Source organism: Hemibagrus wyckioides, linkage group LG18 (assembly GCF_019097595.1).
Source record: "Hemibagrus wyckioides isolate EC202008001 linkage group LG18, SWU_Hwy_1.0, whole genome shotgun sequence".
In the NCBI taxonomy this organism is placed as follows: Eukaryota; Metazoa; Chordata; class Actinopteri; order Siluriformes; family Bagridae; genus Hemibagrus; species Hemibagrus wyckioides.
The window spans coordinates 21,801,900-21,819,650 of record NC_080727.1 but is presented as its reverse complement, the minus strand read 5'-3'; the positions used below and the strand labels follow the sequence as shown (position 1 = coordinate 21,819,650).

Below are 17,751 nucleotides of genomic sequence, written 5' to 3'. Positions count from 1 at the left end.
AGACATTTGCACATAGCTATGCACAGGAGTTATCTAAAAAACAACATAACAACTTTGCGTATTTTCATTTGCTCATTCATAAAATATGCAAATAATGCATCGTTTGCATGAGACGATCGGGAAAAAAACTGCTCGCGTGCTGTTGAACGAGCCCTCATCTGCATTGCTAAGGGAAGCGGAGATCTGTAAAAGCCCCTGCATCTCTGCCTCTGCTCCACTCTTACCCCCCTCTGCACCTCTGTGCAGTGTGTGTGGGCTGTCTCTCCTTCCCACTATCACACAGTGGAGATTTTATCCCTCTGGTGGTAGTGTGCACGTGTATGTGTGTGTGTGTGTGTGTATGAAAGTAAGAGAGCCTCTCCTGACCTTGAGGAAGGAAGCTTTTATCAAAGCCTCAAGACGTTAGTCACATCTGAGAGGACAGCTGTGTCAGGCTCGACTGCTAGCATTCAGATTCCAAACGTCTTGGAAATATACTCTGCTGTCTCGATCGATACACACACGTTAACTCCTGCTATAGTTGCTAGAACAAAGCTTTTTAGAAAGTCGGTGAAAGCTAGGTGCAGAGTAGCCGATGATTATTTGCAAACACACGATTTTTATATATACACTCACCAGCCATTTTTATCAGGAGCATTTGTCCATCTTATACAATTATCTAATTAGCCAATCAGATGACAGCAGCACAAGGCATACAATCAGGCAGATACTTCCAGGTTTGTTTAGTTTAAAAAAAATACACAGAAATACATCTTGTGGGAATAACGATGTTAATAACAGTTAATAACATTTGATCGGATTGACCCCTAGCATTGGGGTTATTAACAGTACATTCCAGAAAGACACACTATTGGATGTACTATGAAGCTGGGACATGGTGATGCTGCTAGTCAAAAATGGGGTCAATTTAAGGGGGTGTTTAATATTTTAAAAATTGAAGTTCATATTTTTACCCCGATAGAAACATGCAACGCTGTTCACGACGTGTGGTATACAGAGTGCAATGTGGAGCCGTGGCTCTATAAATAAAATCAGAATTTTTTGTGAATTTTGAGCTTTGGTTTGGTAGAAAATATGGTTTAATTTTGGAGCTCAGCAATGCAGTGTGGGCTTCTGGGGCAAACTACTGCAGAAAAGGGAATAGTGAGCCTAGTATTCATGTTGTGATAAGCTTCAGGCTTGTGCAAGTATAAAAATAAAAAAGGTTCTTTTTTTGTTCTATGGGTTCTATGTGGTCCCAGTATATACATGTGATCCAAGATCATACAGCAGATTTAATGGTGTTTGGCAGCATTGGTCATAATTCTCATTAGACATGATGTCTTTCTGTGAACAATCATCAGGGTCACTTGATCAAGGGCTATGTTTACATACAAAGATTTTCAGCAATCTGAATGAATTCATAACAGTCTCAGAGAGTCTTTCTCTCCAGTTCTCCCATGTGCCATACCCTGAGAACTGCACTCACATCTAAACAACCAGTGTGTGTATATCTCCCAAGATAAACTCCCGTCCTCGTGAAATGGCAGTAGTGTGTTGGGGCAGCCTGTGTGATGCTGTGCAGGTTTAGGAAAAGCCGAGGAGGTGGAGGAGGAGGAGGAGGAGGGGAATGGAGGGAGAGGATGAGGTACTTATCTTCTTCCATCTAGGAGGAAGTCTTGGGTAGGGGGTGGGGATTCCCAGAGGTGGAGATGAGACCTGGTAGAGTGGCGCTGATTCAGGGTATACAAGCCTTTTTAAGCTCTTTTGAGGAGTTAGGTCTGGACAGTTGTGTTTTGTTTTTTTTACATTTACTATTAATGTCAAGCATTCCCACCCTGCCGATCTCAACAACATGCTCTTGTGCCATACAAAAGATGCTTTTTAATGGAGGATAAGATGTACCGCTGAATATTGTTTTGGTTAAATTACATTAGGGAAAGTATATATATATATATATTGTATATGTGAGGAGGACGAAGGGAGGAGAGGCACAAGCTGGGGCTCCGAATGGATCAGAGCTTCATCTGGGATGCATCTGTCTTGTGGTTTGTCTCCAGTGACGAACTGAACGTTTTGTTACAGGCATGCACCGTGTTCGAATTATTACTCATGTTCTACACACACAGCTTATCTGTTGTTAGTCTTGACAAACTACAAGCCAGTCGTCTGTAGTTTTTGTGGTTTGTCCTGCAATTTCAGCCTTGTCCACCCTTGTCCCTTGCTGACTCGGAGCCAGAAGAGATCTAAGCAAAACATGAAAACCGAAAAGACCAAGAATAATGTTTGAAACATGATCAGAGTAATTTTAAGCTGAGTTTAAAAAATATTTATAATCGTATGAGATTGGCAACTGGTCAGATTTTTTGTAGTACAACTCAGACTGCATTCTAACAAACTATAAATAAATTATACTCCACTCTAGCTACTAGTACTGGTCCTTCTCTACTAGTACTAGATTAGTACTGTACCACTCTTTCTACTGAAAATTTAGTACCTCTCCATTCATCTATCTTTTCTACTGTTCCACTTGTTTTTCTTCTGTAAATTTAGTACAGCTCCACTCTGTACCGTTTAGTACTTCTCCACTCATCTTCCTTCTCCATTGTTTATTATTTCATCTTTTCCAAACATAGACTACTGCCTCCTCTTGGTGTGGAAAATGGTTTAATTCCTGCAGATCCACAACACGCTTTTCAGAAAGAAAAAAAAAAGTTTGGTCTTTTTCCTGACAGAATGGAAGGTGATCCCCTTCTGGTGATCGTTTTTTAGCTTGTTCTGCCATGGCCCTCGGAGCTAGAGAGCCGTTCAGCACGGAAAATGAAACAGGCACGCCCTGTTGTTGCTCCCATGATGTGATTCTGTAATTAAGCATGCAAGCCTATTGCAACACATCTCTGTTTATCACAACATTTCTCTGTTTTTTCCCTGTGTCCTCGTCTCTGCCAATTTCCTTCTACATATGCCAACATGTCCACACGTATATCATTGCTGTTCTTTACCTAGGACTCATCAATTTACATGAATGAACTCCAATGACTTAGCTTCTTTTTCTTCTTCTTCTTCTTCTTCTTCTTGTTTTTATCTCGCCAACTACACATGCACGCACGCATATACACACACACACACTCACATTCGATGGTGCCAAAGCTAAGAGCACAAGCAGATAACAAGCCACGTCTTGCTTGGCAGTGTGGGAAGGGTGTTCTATGACCCACACCCGGAGTTGCTGCAGATCTGTCATTACCACTGACAGATTTGCTTGCTGCGAGGAAGCTGTCGGCACATTTACACATGCACAGAAATATACATTCGCACACCACTCACCCGCCACACACAGTTTACTGCAGTGTAGCCTTTGAAGTTATCACAGTGGAGTATTCTGCTGAGTGGCCTGACCTGCTGGGACATGACCCTCCTCCATACACATACACACCTTCTGAGAGGTGACACAGAAGATTGGAGAGGGCAGAGCTGGAAAAGGGCCCATGATAGGCCCTCTGTACCACATGATCATGACTCATACGAAACATTATGGAATCCTGTACTCTTCCTCTTCCTCTTCAGCTCTCCCTCCCTTTCTTTGTATTTTTGTTTCCCAGTTTCTGCCTCTGTGTAGGTGTTGGAACGAAACCAGACCATTCTGGTCGTACTTTGGAATTCGAGCCTAGAAGGAATAACGAAGTCTTAAGTAACGTGTTCTTACCTTGTAGTGGTGGCACATGTCTTCGTCCTCGTGTGATAGCGTGAGTTTACAGAATGACATCATGTCGTTAGTAGAGACACTGTAATCAGCAAATCTTCAGCACATAGGCACATCTTGATAGAGGTTCGTTTAAGGAAGCCCTTATGCAGAGACTGTTATGGTCTTCTATCTTGTGTTCTTATCTGAATAGAGATGCTTTGCTTAAGGGCACAACAATAGAGGGGCCCATCAGAGGGATTTAAGCTTGTGGCCCTCGGGCCAACAGCCATTTTATGCTTATCTGGATCAAGCACTTGCCTCATAGGTTGCAGGTGTGTGAATGAGATGTAGCCGTTAAGAGATACAGCCCTTTTTGTATTAGAGGCAAATCCCATGCAATATTTTGTTTGAAGGACGGTTCTATAATTGGTGATTTATTTCATTCATATTATCATATAATATTGGCTTATTAAATTAAATGGTCACCACAGAAAAACAGAGTTTCAGGTTTAAGACAGACTGTTTAGATGTTTTGGAAGGACTTTATTATTTCCTTTCCTTCACTTTACTTTCTTTGCTGCTTCTTCCATTTTCTTTATGCTACTTTATACTTATTTTTGATACTACCTATTCTTTAAGCCCCTTTCCTTGGTACTTCTTTCCTTTCCTTTCCTTTCCTTTCCTTTCCTTTCCTTTCCTTTCCTTTCCTTTCCTTTCCTTTCCTTTCCTTTCCTTTCCTTTCCTTTCCTTTCCTTTCCTTTCCTTTCCTTTCCTTTCCTTTCCTTTCCTTTCCTTTCCTTTCCTTCTTAGTTCTTTTTGAACATATTATTAATATTATATAGTCCTATTAACTTTAAATATGTTTTGAAGCTGCATCTGGTCACTTGGTCCCTACTTTTCTGGGTTACCCCTGTGTAGCCACCTGGTGCTTTTCAGAATTTTTTCCAACCACTTTTACCTTCTACATTAATGAGAAAATGACCACATTTTTCGGGGGGCAACAAACAGCAGTGTCGCTAGAAAAATCTCAGTTTCAGTGCAGGGATAAATTCTTCACCTCGCAAAAATATCCAGCAAACAATAAACAAATAGCATTTCCTCTTGTACTGTTGTTCTTTCCTGGAACCATCAAAAAGCACCCAATATACACAAATACACACACATAGATTTACTTATTAGATCATATGTACATATACATATCATATATATACATACATATGATATAATACATATAGAGATAGATATTAGATCACGATAATAATGTACCAGCTGATAATGTCTTCATCTTTAAATAGATTCATCATTTTTTTATATATATATATATTGTTAGTGCATTATCAGCATTATTTCTGACATCTATGTGTGAGAAAGTATAAATAATATCCAACATGCTGAGAATCTTGGTTTATTCAACTTCTAAAAAGATATTTTAACTTTTTACTTCAGGTAGATTCTTCTGCACTCTGTGCATCTAGGTCTTTGACTGTGAGTGTGTGCGTGTGTAGGGAAGCAGGCAGCTTAACTCAGCTCTTTGCAAGTGTAAGATTTCTCTTCAGAGACTGCTCACGACACTACTGGCATGGACACGCTGGGACTCGCTTACAGTAGAGGGTGGGAGACAATACAAAGCAAAGTGTGGGGGAAGGAGGAAGGGGAAATAAAGTGAGCAAGCATGAGGGGAGAGGTCGAAGAAGGGGATGCAACCCTGTCCAGTCACAGAGGTTTTTATTTTATCACTGCTTATCTGAAGATCTAAATAGAGCTCCTAGATGCTCATTCCAGTTTTGCTGGAAGAGAAGAGTTCGTTTTCCTTAGAAAATTCTTGGGAGTGAATAAGAAGCTGGTTTGGTCAGGGGTGTCAGGGGTGGTTGTCTGAGCAGTGGTGTCAGAATGTGGTGCAATATCGTACCTTAAACACTGGGGGCATCATATATGTCTGTGACCTCTGACCAAAGGCTACGGTGGAGGCCCAAAATGGGCAGGTGAGCAGGGGCAGTCTGAGTGCCGCAGGGTTGTGAGCGCCAGCACTCATCATGCTTATTTGAAGCTTTCAGTCAAGGAACGGTTAATTGTCTGACAGCAATGGGAAATGCCTCCCTTGCTCCCTCCTTCTTCTTCTATCCCTCCCCTTCTCCTTTTCTTTTCCTTTACTCATGCTCTCCCTCCCTTTCCTGCTCTCTCTCTCCACTGTCTTCCCTTGCCTGTATTCACTCTCTGTCACAAGTAGGTGTTTCCCTGCGTGATGGGACCGAGTGTATATAGGGCACGAGCGCTCAGACAAGTTCAGAGTCTTAAGCGCGCCTGCCACATGCTCCCCCCTTAGGACTATTGCTGGTTCTCATTGCTGCCCCAAGTCTTTTTCCCCCCTGAGTGGATTAACACTTTTTCAACACTATCATGTCAGAGGGAAGAAGGAAAGAAGGAGAAGAAAGGAAGAAAGAGAGGAATGGGAGGAAAAAAGGTAAAAAGGAGCGCAAGGAACAAAACGGTGATCTGACTCAAGGTAAAGAAAGACGCAACACGCAAAGGTGTGAGTGTGTGTGTGGATGTATGCATGTTGGTACGTGTGCTGCCGACAAGGGAGGGGTGTGAGACTCAAGGGGAAAATCTCACACCTCATCTTGTCAAAGCTTGCTGCCTGCTTTTGTCACACAGGAGGACTTCCTAAACGGCAGCGTGTAGCGGCACATCTGGCCTCCTTGGCCTGTGCTGGTAACTGTGCATGATTGTGTGTTTTGCCGTCTGAGCGCTTTGACAAGCCGGGGCCTCCCTGCTCCCCCTCGACCGGCTGTGCCAAGTTGCTTTTACGACTTTCACAGTTGATTCCTGTACTTGCTTTCTTAATTAGCAGTCATGTTGCTGAGCCTGTGTGAATTTCCTCTTGCTTGCAAGCCACTTGGCAAGAGCTACTATTGATTCATTTCCATGCTGTATCTGAAGGAAGCTGCACTGCTGGGCATCTGCAGCTCTTACCGCAGTTAAAGCTTCAACTATAGATATACTCTTAGAATATCGCTGCGATCTGTGTTTGAATGAATGCTAGTCTCTAAGACGCTCTTGAACAGCTAATGGAGTGCAGCGTGCCAGTGCGGTCTCTCTCTCTCTCTCTCTATGTCTGTTTAGGCTTCTGCAAGCCTCAGCTTGTCACTGAAGTCTGACCTCAGGGTCATGCAGGAATAGAAATTCTCAACCTTAATTTCCATTCGCAGCTATCACTCACTTGATGATCTGTGGAGGACTGAATTTTTGGAGTTGCTACTCTGTAAAGCTGTGATTAAAAATCAAACTGCATGGACTTGACAAAATTGCTTTTAATCATACCGATGCCGTAATCTATCCACACGCCCTCTTGAACCTTTCTGTGATTAGTCAAAATACTTGCACAACAAAATTTTGTTAGAGAGAGAGAGAGAGAGAGAGAGAGAGAGAGAGAGAGAGCGTGTGTATTGAAATATACTTTTGTAATATCAGTATTGCTAACACCAGTATTGCAACAATCAACCAAACAAATCTATGGTGCAACTCCCTACTTGTGTACATCTACTCAGGTGTAGAAACACACACACTGAGGTAGCAGGTCCCTTAGGAGGGCATCGTTAGTCTCTCTGAGAGTTCACCTTGATCCGAGATATCCACATTAGATTAGTGAATCGGAAAGGTATGGCATAGTATTGTCTCTCGCCGTTCCCCTCCTCCTACCACCGCCCACCCCCCTCCACCCGTTCATTTCCAGGCTCGTTCCCTGTCTCTTCTCCCCTACAGGAGGTTTCCTTCTGCTGTGTCGCCCTGAGGCTTTGCTTCGCGTGACCTTCTTGATAAAGTGGTTTTATTTTTTGGCTCACTTCTCCTGTTATTTCCTTCTTAAATGTTGTTCACTGTATTGTCTTTACACGCAACTGTAATCTAACACAAGGGTGTGTGAGAAGCCACTTTTAGTACCCGCGCAGCTTTCTCTCCTGGATCTGTCTTCACGCAATGTTTAATCTCCTCTGCTTTGTCTACTGGAAACAAAGCAAAGTCAGGAAGAAAAGAATGGCCGGGAGACTCAGCTTTTTCCTTGGAGGTTAAGGTTAACCCTGTCACACGCATTTGCTTCTCTTAGCGTCACGTTTTTATGCACGGCTAAATTTAACTCTGTCAGAATGACAAGTAGGAAATCATGGTGATTGACTCATTTAGCCCTCAAAACCTAGAGACATGAGAAAAGGCATGTTGGAGAAATACGACAGTCATGGCCTTAATAAGATTTTTTGATGTGTTCTGTGGGGATAAGGTTGCGACCAGGATGTGCTACAGTTCTCCCGGTTCTTTCTTCATGATCGAAGCGCAGTGCTGAACTATTGTCATTTTAAACAGATCGGATGTGTAATTGCCCTTCTGTTGTTCTTCACCTATTGCATTCCCAGCTTACCTGGTGAGGGATCCCTCTTTCTTTCGCCCCCTGACGTTTCTTTGTTTTCTAAATGTTTACGTTCCGTCATTGTTAAGTACCTGTAAAACCCACCAAGACACTGTGGTTCCGGGCATCGTGAATCAATGATCTTAAATCCCTGATGAGAAATACATTTTCTTTAAAACCAAGAACAACATTGCGGATTTTAATAATGAATAAACAAGGATTTTGATCCACAATTTGCTAATATTTATTTGCTTGGATTCTTTCCTTGGCTCAGTTTCTTGTTTATTCCATGATTTTTGCTTTATTTGAATATGAGATAAATGGCACACAGTTTCACACACACACACACACTACGAGTTTTACACACATACTCCAACTTTTTAAAGTCATGTATATTCAGTCTGACCTTTGCTGGCTCTTAATTCATAACTCTCCAAGTTTCAGTCTGGTTATATTTATTTTATTACGGATTTTACAGCATTTTTTTTCTCTGTTGTATCCATCTGGCCCAAATTTAGCAACGTGTGTAAGAACGAGCAAAGGAAGTTGACTCAAAAGTGGTTAGAGGTCTCCAAGGTACTGGAAAGCATGAGGACATTTATTGAGTTTAACATTAACATTATTGAATTAAGCAGTTTTTGGTGAAGTTTCCCCTCGTAGCTGTGTAATGCCAACATCATGGCAAGATGATAAAGACAGAGCGTGTCTGTGATGGTCGTAACCCTTCGTTGTTTTTAGTGTGTATCCTACAGTGGTTTGTTGTAGATGGTAATTGACTATGACATGCTGTATGTGAAGCAATCCAGGCTTGCCTACATCGCTGAAGCAAACTCTGTGGCTTTTTCTATTATTTATTTTTTTATTTTTTTGCATCTATGCATTGACGTGTATGAGAGAGAGGGAAAAATATGAGCGAGAGAATACAGAACATTTCCAAACAATAGTACCGCTTCATGGATGAATCAGTACAGCCGTGTCATAAATATTTATAAGCCAATTTGGATCTTTACACCACGGCACTTTTCTCCTATTGTTTAACGTTTTCTGACCGTGTCACACTATTTTTACTTTAAGCTTAGTTGAATGTCCTTTAAACTGGTATACCTTCTCAAATAAAACAGCGTATTTGCTGTTTTTTGTTTTTTTTTGTTAATTGCTTATGCTGTATTAATATATTTCCCAAGCGTGATTCATGTGCTGATATCGAAGCATTTGAAAGTATTTTTCAAGTCGAATCAATGAACATTTCCCTTCATTAAAGCAGAAATTTGTGGTTTTTGATTTGGTGCGCATTTTTTACGAACCGCAGATATCGTCCCTAAGGACAGGCCACATGGCAAAAGTACAGTGCTTTGAAATTCTTTAGGCATTCTCTGGGGACTAGAAGCAGCAGAAGAACTGATGTACAGTTGCAGATCTTGTAGCCTCTCGCTATGTTTGAGTGGAAAAATTGCTCGGTCTGTTCCACCAAATCTGCAGTCTCGTCCTGAGCTTTCAATCGCTGTCAAAACCCTCGTTTCTTCCCTCAGAATGCTTGGCGCACTTGAACAAAAATTGCATCGGCAGACATTCTCCAAATGCAACAGCGAGCTACTTGTAGAAGAGTTCTTGCAAATAGAAGAAATTGGCAGCACTTAATGTTGCATCTGAACACGAAGTGCTGTAAGCCTTTGCATTTTTTCCCCCCGCCAGTCCCAAGGTGATTTAGAAAGTTTAGACTCAATCCTGGCACCAATCCCTGAGGCTATGCATTTCAGAGTCATTTTTAAATTATGGGCAGGGCCACAGAGAGAGTGTCATGTGTCTCGTAAAGTGTGGCGGTTGTGTAAAAAGGCTGTTGCGCTGCTTCGGCCCTGTTGATCAACAGCACGCATGTAGCGCATGTTGTGCCATGGTATGGATTAAAGAAGATTCAGGAGTAAAAATGATTAAGAAACAATTTAGTAATTATTAGATGTTTATTATCTAATTTATTATTAAAATTTTTATTATCAAATGGAAAAAACTTCCATTGTTTATAACCATCCTTATTAATGATTGGGACGGAACTTGATTACAAACTTACTTCTCCTTCTTTTTCTTTTTTTCTTTTCTTCTTCTTCTTAGTCCTTAGCTCTGTGTAGCTCTAGGTTGTTTTATGTAGCACCGGGGTCCTGGAGAAACGTTGTTTTATTTTACTGTGTACTGCGTCGGGTTGGTTGAAATGACAATAAAAGCTTCTTGACTTCTTTTCCTTCTTCTTCTTCTTCTTCTTCTTATTATTATTATCATTATATAAAAGTGGTCTGTCTCACTAAAGATTGAAAACAGATAAAAAAACGATGAGGTTGCACAAAACTGGACCACAAGTTTTAGAAATTCAGTAAGCAGTAACTCGAACCAATTTCTGGTTCATTTCTACAAGTAAACCTAGAACACGCTCACCAAAGAATTATTTCACTGAAGGCTTATTCAGTCATCGTTTCTGACCCCAAGCTTACTCTCGCTGCTAAAAGCAATTAATCATCAATAATCCAAGTTGGTTCTGCATTACCTTTGGTTCTCTGAGGCCGGTATTTTAGGGGTTAAGTGCAAATAGCTACAGGGTTGTGTTTAAATCCCAGTGTTGTGTCTTTGTGCATGACCTTTAACCCTTTAACTGCTTAGCTGCATAGTTGTACCTTTAAAGCTTATCTTGATTCAAAGTTGCTTAGGATTAAAACATCTGCTAAGTGAATCATGAAAATGTTTTGTCGTTTAATGCTTTACTTTTTCACAGCATTTTTTGCAGTGGTAATTCATGTGGTTATGGCTTTGGGTTGTTGATTGCAAGGTTGAGGTTCAAGCCCCAGCACTGTCAAGCTGCCACAGTTTGGGCCCTTAAGCAGGGCTCTGTCTGTAAACCTCTCTGCTTCAGGGGCGTTATTTCATAGCTGCACCTGTGCTCTGACCCCTAACTTCCAAATCAGGAGAATTCCACTGTGCTGTAATGTATGTGTGACGATAATAAAGGCTCGTTATTCTTCAAAGCACAGCACAATACTGTGTGTGTGTGTGTGTGTCTAATGCTGGATGACTCTTTCTACCACATCTGTAGGTGATAACCTAGCCCAGAATTTTGACATGTTTTAAAAATTACACAGAAAACCACACTCTGGTCAGTAAACATGTAACACTCTCATAAACTGTATCATAAAGGTATCTTTAAATGAACCTTTTAATCTAAAATAGTAAAATAATCACAAAATGCTTGAATTTGTGCCTCACTGTTAGAGGAAGTACAAAAGAACAATTTTTGGTAAGATGTTTTCTCGTGACTAGAATTTCCACCATATAGTCACCTCATGAAATGCTCTCTCGACTTCTAAAATACCCCAGATTTAAATCAGTGACTTTACAGCTCTTTTCTCCAACCGGGAAGACATGTTAGAAATCGTGTTCATGCTAATTGTACTAGTGCTACAGATGTGGTAGGTGGAGATTAAGTTGAAAACACTGGAGTATTCCTTTAAAGCACACCAGACATTGATCTATGACTTAACTAAAGCCGACCCTACTTTCCTATCACACTGTATCCATCTTGCATTGTGTTCAAGCAAACCACAAGCCTTTGTGCGTCTATCGGATTCTCAGAAGTGTTAACAGTGTTAAAAAGCTGAGCTGCTAGCTTTGCTTTTGGCTTTCGGAGAGGCGTAGGCTTTGTAGCTTTAAAATGTCACTGGGAACCCGAGAAGGAATAATACCGTCACCGCATTCACAACCCTGGCACTAAAGAATCTGACACCGCACTGTACTGTAGCATGGCAAGCTTCATTAGCCTCAGCACAATATCAGGAATGCCATCCTTTCAATGAACAAAATTTAGTAACACAGATTAGAGGCCTGCATGTACTGGGACGGAGAAGTGGGACAGACACGCTAAAATTAAACTCGCCACTGATTCAGTGCTTCAGGTCTAATTGAAGTCATTACTAAGGTACACTATGTTGTTTATTTTCTGTGATCATTTCGCTTCCTTTGGACACTTACCAAAGACTTTTCTTTTTGAATAATGCTAGCAATCTTCCAGTCAATGCTAGCGGAAGATCGGGGTTTGAGCCCCAGCACTGCCAAGCTGCCACCATTGGACCCTTGAGCAAGGCCCCCAACCCACCCTGCTCCAGGGGCGCTGCATCATAGCTGACCCTGCGCTCTGACCCCAAACCCCAAGGAGGGGATATGCGAAGAAAGAATTTCACTGTGCAATAATATGTATATGTGACGAATAAACACAACTTAACTTAGAAAGTAGCAAATGAAAAAGCAGAAAAGGCTAAATGAAGATTTTTTGCTTCGCCGATTTCACCCTGAAATCACAGCCACTTCGCTGCCTACTAACCCCCGAGGGAGCGATTAACATTCTCTGCTGTTAACAATACTGCCAGTCTTTCTCTGCTTTTTCAGTATTAACCTCCTCTTCACCTGTCCTGTTACACAGTCATTCATTGACTGGGCAGGTCCCATCTGAATGTCCCGTGTGGATGCTGGACTGACTGTTGTAACATCCTCGTCCTACTTTAGCTTCTTGCTGGACACTTTGTGTCTGACCACTGGTTAGCCTCCTCTTTTTGGCATGTGTAGTGCAGTGCATATTATCTTAGCTCTGATGTTTGATGTTGGTTTGAGTTCTCCCAGCTGCCTTACTGTTTCTCTTTCATGTAATAGCTGCAGACATGTTGAAGGCCAAAGCCTACTCCCTGTTTACAATTAATGTGAGACGCATTAGTATAATCAATCAGGATTTCGTTCTCCCCTAGACACGGTGAGAAAGCTGGGCAGTGTGGTTCTTATCACTGAGTCTTTTAAGTGTTTCACTTCAAGCGATAGGGAGCGTGGGTCCTTGCTTGCTGTAAGCTGCAAATTCATTTAGACAAGAAAAAATAAGAAAAAATAAATCATCAGGATATTTAATACAGTCAGTGCTACTTTCTACAAGCATAAATGATCGCTAGGAAATCTGATACTTGTATTAATGCTCTGCTCAGAATCATGAGTGGAAAGGGACATTCATGATATGCTATTGAATATAACAATTTGTAGTAGGGGGAAAAACACACACACAAACAAACCAGTTGTGTTTCTGGTAAAATCCTCTGGCCAGATGAGAAGTCTGTCTGACTCGCCTCTTTTAAGACATGCAGAAGTCTCCGTGTTGCCACATGTAACTATGATCCATGGAACAACATGTTTGCACTAATACCAAGCAAGACAGTAACCTGACACATTTGTTCTCTTTCTCTTTCTAGGAGCTCCTACAATAAAACCTTTGCGGAGCCCGGTGGTGGTGGCGGAAGGAGCCCCGATAACAGTGAAATGTGAGGCCTCGGGTAAATCTCCCCTGTCCTATAAGTGGTACAAAGATGGCAACATTCTGAATAAGAGCAAACAAGTCAAGATCAGAGGCAAGAAGTAAGTGTGTGATTGGCAATCATGTTGGCATGTGTCTTTTGGAAGGTTATGCTGGTGTCACAGATTGAAAATGCGCTGATTGATTTGGCGGCATGGAACAAGAAATCCCCTGATATTTGTAAGAACATAAACCATAGGTCAGATTACAAAACAAAGAGCTTGGGCGCTTCCTTATAAAGTGCTTCACATCGCAACACATTATTGGTCATGTTTGCCACTAAATTTACAGTTGGCTGGATTGCAGCCGTATAAGAGCAATCTGTAATATAAAACTGCACATTATAATCCTTTTGAATCTCTGTTTAAGATTTCTATTCTGCTGTTGCTAGGATTGGACTGACAGCCATGTTGTCAGGTTTAGGGCATCCAGAGTCATAGTAAAGTCCCATGACTCTTCTTTTTTCTATGTCGCAGGAAAAACAAGGTCCAGATTACTAGTGCTCGGCTGGAGGACTCTGGGAATTACATGTGTGTAGTGGAGAACGACAGTGGGAGCAGCAACAGCACAAGCACCGTTCATGTCCAAAGCAGTGAGTAACAAGCTCATAATTCAATGATCCTCTTCTGTAATTTTCCATCATTTGTTTGAGTTCCAAGGGCAGCTGCTGTTACAGGAACATTAATAATACATCTTTAATCCAGCTGCTGATATCAACAGTTAGGTTTTAATACTTTGTACTCCCAAACTTTCCACTGCCAAAGAAGCAGTATTATTGTTTTGGAGCTTCAGAGAGCTTTCTCCATGTGACTGGGGGTTTAAGGAATTTGAAATGTCTTTTTTGGTCTCCTGAACTTTGTTTTGTAGTACATTTTAAAAAAGAGTTTTGCTTTGCAAATGTCACATCATCAGAGCTTTTCTAACATGCCAAGACACTGGTCCCAGGATACCTCATGAAGCTGAGAGCTTCACTTTGATAAAGCAACTAGCTAGCGATCGAGCCTATAGATCTGTGGTGATTCCTTGATTAAGGCAGATTTCCAATATTCTGAAGTATATTCGTTTTTACTATCATTTAACCTTGAAAACTAACCTATCATCCAAGAGAGTTCTAGTTAATAATAATAAATTCCTCACTTATCACCTTCTGTCTCTGGACTTGATTATGTGGTCAGTGTGCTCCTTGCTCTATTTACTGTACTTCCACTGTTGAATACAAGGTGTGCAACCCTGGAACATTGCCTGCAGCAGGACACTCTGATTGATTAGCAACATAGTGATTTGACTCTCCCGCTTCTGTGGTTAGATGGATGAGAGGGTGTCTCCTTTGAAAGGCATGTATAAACAGAAATCGTTTATTTTACAGACCTGGTTTTTGGTCAAGAGTATAACACTTTCAACTTTGTTGTAGTCCGTTTTTTTATGTTCTTTGCCTTATTATTCTGCCTTTCCCTTTCCGGCTGGACTACTTTATTCACCTTGGACTAGCTGCTTTGTTGTTATGGACGTATATACAAATGAATACTCTTTTTTTTCTGGATTACTTTTCAGATTTTTGGGGTATTTTTAAAAAAAAAAAAAAACTGTTTTTTTTCTGGATTATTTGGATTATTTCCTCCTGGACTAGTTTTTCTTTGCCCGGTTTCACCGTAAATGTTCTGACTGGTGTGTCCTGAAACTAACTCTTCTACCTGCCAGCTGTGAGCCCTCTTCCTGTGAACCTGGCGCCATGTCGGTCTATGTGCTGGTGAGTAATTGTGTACTCTCTCATTAGTTGTGCACTGTCAGTATTGCTAAGCCTTTCATCCTACCCCTGATTTTACTGGTTGGACTGCTGGTGTTGGCTAACGCATCTGTACTGTGTGGGTTTGATTTAGATCTCCTCCTGAGCTTATGGAGGATGTCGTTTTTTTTTTTGTTTTGTTTGACAAGGCTACTCGGTGTAGCTCTCAGGTAGGCTGTAATATGTTTACTTCTATGTCTGTGCTCTGTAGCTCAGGAAATCAGTTGTGGCCCTAACTTTCATCAAAAGCTGTTCACCTTTCCACCGTCATACTTACAACACTCATGCTCTTCGCTAGGGTTTCCCTACTTATGGCTGGTGTAGGGGATGTGGTAGCTTTGTGGTTGAGGTGTTGGATTACTGATTGGAAGGTTGTGAGTTTGAATCCTAGGTGCTACTCCTGGGCCCCTAAGCAAGGCATAAAATGTAAGTTGCTCTGGAAAAGGGTGTCTGCTAAATGCCATAAATGTAAATGGTGTCATTTGTTCTTGGTATGCATCTTGCTCTCCCAGACACTACCTGACTATTTAATGCTTTGCCAGCAGTGCGACCCCTACAATCTGGTCAAGCAAGCAATTCACAAATCGATGGCTATAACCCAAGTTATTGATTTCTCCACCCCTTCAGGAAGGTGGCCATTCATAGTCACATCAGAAATGATATGTCAATGCAGGATGGCAAAATGTACATTGTTAAATTGCTATTTTATAACATACAAAGCTCTCTTGTCTACTGTGAAGACTGAAGTTTACAACATACTTTTCGGAGCACTCATTGACCCACTTTGTATCCACATATTCAGTCTGATCCCTAATCCCGAAAGCTCTGATCGTCTGTTATGTCATACTCAAACTGTCTCTTCAGCAATAAGTACATTAAATCTGGTACCTTAAACCTGATCGTCATGAACTCTGTAATTATGGGCTTATTTCCAATCTGCCATTTATATCCAAACTACTAGAAATATATAAACAACCAATTACCCACTCATCTACTTTTCTGCTCTGCCAGTAGCAGACTATCCAGAGATTCCTGTCCATGCCATATAACCATGGAAGCTCTTGAAGGAGTGACTAATGGTCCACTTGTCTTCCCTGACGCTGGTCTCCTCGATATTCTCATTTTGCTAGACTTTAGTACAACTGTTTTATAGAATGAGTCATGCTTTTCTTCTGCCTTGTCTCATTTCATTAGCATTTATTCTCTATTCTTTCTCTGAGGTCGATACCATGTTCTATACATTCACATCTATCCACAAATGCTCTTTGTCCTTCAAGCTTCGGTTCTTAATCCTTTTTGGTCTTGTATATTGCCACTCCTCCTAATGTATTCTCGTACCGGTGTATTGATGGTTTCCAATAGATGCACAAGGAAATATGTATTTGGATTGGGAACATGTAGGAACCATGGGACCCAAGAAAAGGCCATGGGAGCTGCCGTTCATTACCATCGGAAGCCAGCAGTGAGATACAAAGCTTGTGTGTTAAAAAAGGGCTATGTTTATTAACTTAAGAGCATATGAGCTGCTCATGTGACACTGCATGATGCCTTTTCTGCAACATTCATTCATCGACAACAGCTTTATCTGATGGAGGGATGGGATTGGTCAAGAGCGTTGGCAGGAGAGGGCAGGATTCATCAGAATTCTTTTAACAGCAAGCGGGAAAGTATTAATAATAATAATAATAATAATAATAATAATAAAAACCAAAAACAACAGTACCTTAGAAATCCATAACACAAAACTGGATTCTGGGGAAGAATTATTCTATGCCATCATTACCAGAATTCTCTATTTAATCAAGATTGAGTTGACATATTTACTTTTTTTCTAACCCTCAAACATCCTTTTCTTTGAGCTTGCCTTTGTTTTTAAATGTAAACTAGAATTGAGTGCAAGAAAAGATGCTTGATTGATACAAATATTTATTATGTACTTGGACCCATGGGGTTTCCTCTGTTGTTTTCACCTTCTTTTTGTGCAGGAGCTGTTTGAACAAGACAGAGCTTATTCTTCTTTGAAAAACAGCTTAGCTGCCACATTGATTTTGATGAAGTTGTCCATTGGGCACACCCACTGACAAATTATTTCCTCAGGGGTGTATTAGTCTTGTATTCGTTTTTATTAAGCTTTTGCCAAGTTATGAGGCCTGGTTCCTCAAGAGCTGCCAGTTGCATCTGACGCATATCGTGCTGCATTTCTGTTGGAAACAGGTTTAAAGAAACGTGTTGTCATATCTGTGCTGTCTAGGAGTTGTGGTTAATTAAAGCGTATGTAGATAAAGGCTAGGTAAAGGAACCTAGTTGTTATCTTATGACTTACAATTGTCAATAACATGATGAAAAATAACTCTATTCTAAGACTTAATGTTTCAATTACATACTACATCTCCTCATACACTGTTCGATTTATTGTTACCTTACCACACAGCCACAGGTCATACCCTGACTAAGCAGTCTTTTCGTACCGACTTCGAGGTTGTATAATGAAAATAGATTAAGCGACCGGTGCACATCTACTCCTACTCCTATTTTTTTAA

At 41.0% G+C, this 17,751-nt stretch overlaps 1 protein-coding gene across 6 annotated transcripts in view; it reads left to right on the top strand.

Moving 5' to 3' along the window:
- The window catches only part of nrg2a (neuregulin 2a), an 87,255-nt gene that overhangs the window by 33,799 nt on the left and 35,705 nt on the right, over nucleotides 1–17,751 (top strand). For 4 of the 6 annotated variants that reach the window (XM_058416273.1, XM_058416275.1, XM_058416274.1 and 1 more), the window contains exons 2-3: nucleotides 13,328–13,490; nucleotides 13,905–14,020. In XM_058416273.1, coding sequence (XP_058272256.1) covers nucleotides 13,328–13,490; nucleotides 13,905–14,020 — 279 coding nt within the window. Of the gene's footprint in view, nucleotides 1–5,839; nucleotides 6,168–13,327; nucleotides 13,491–13,904; nucleotides 14,021–17,751 lie in introns of those variants that run through there. The other 2 variants (XM_058416278.1, XM_058416277.1) reach the window with 2 other exon arrangements.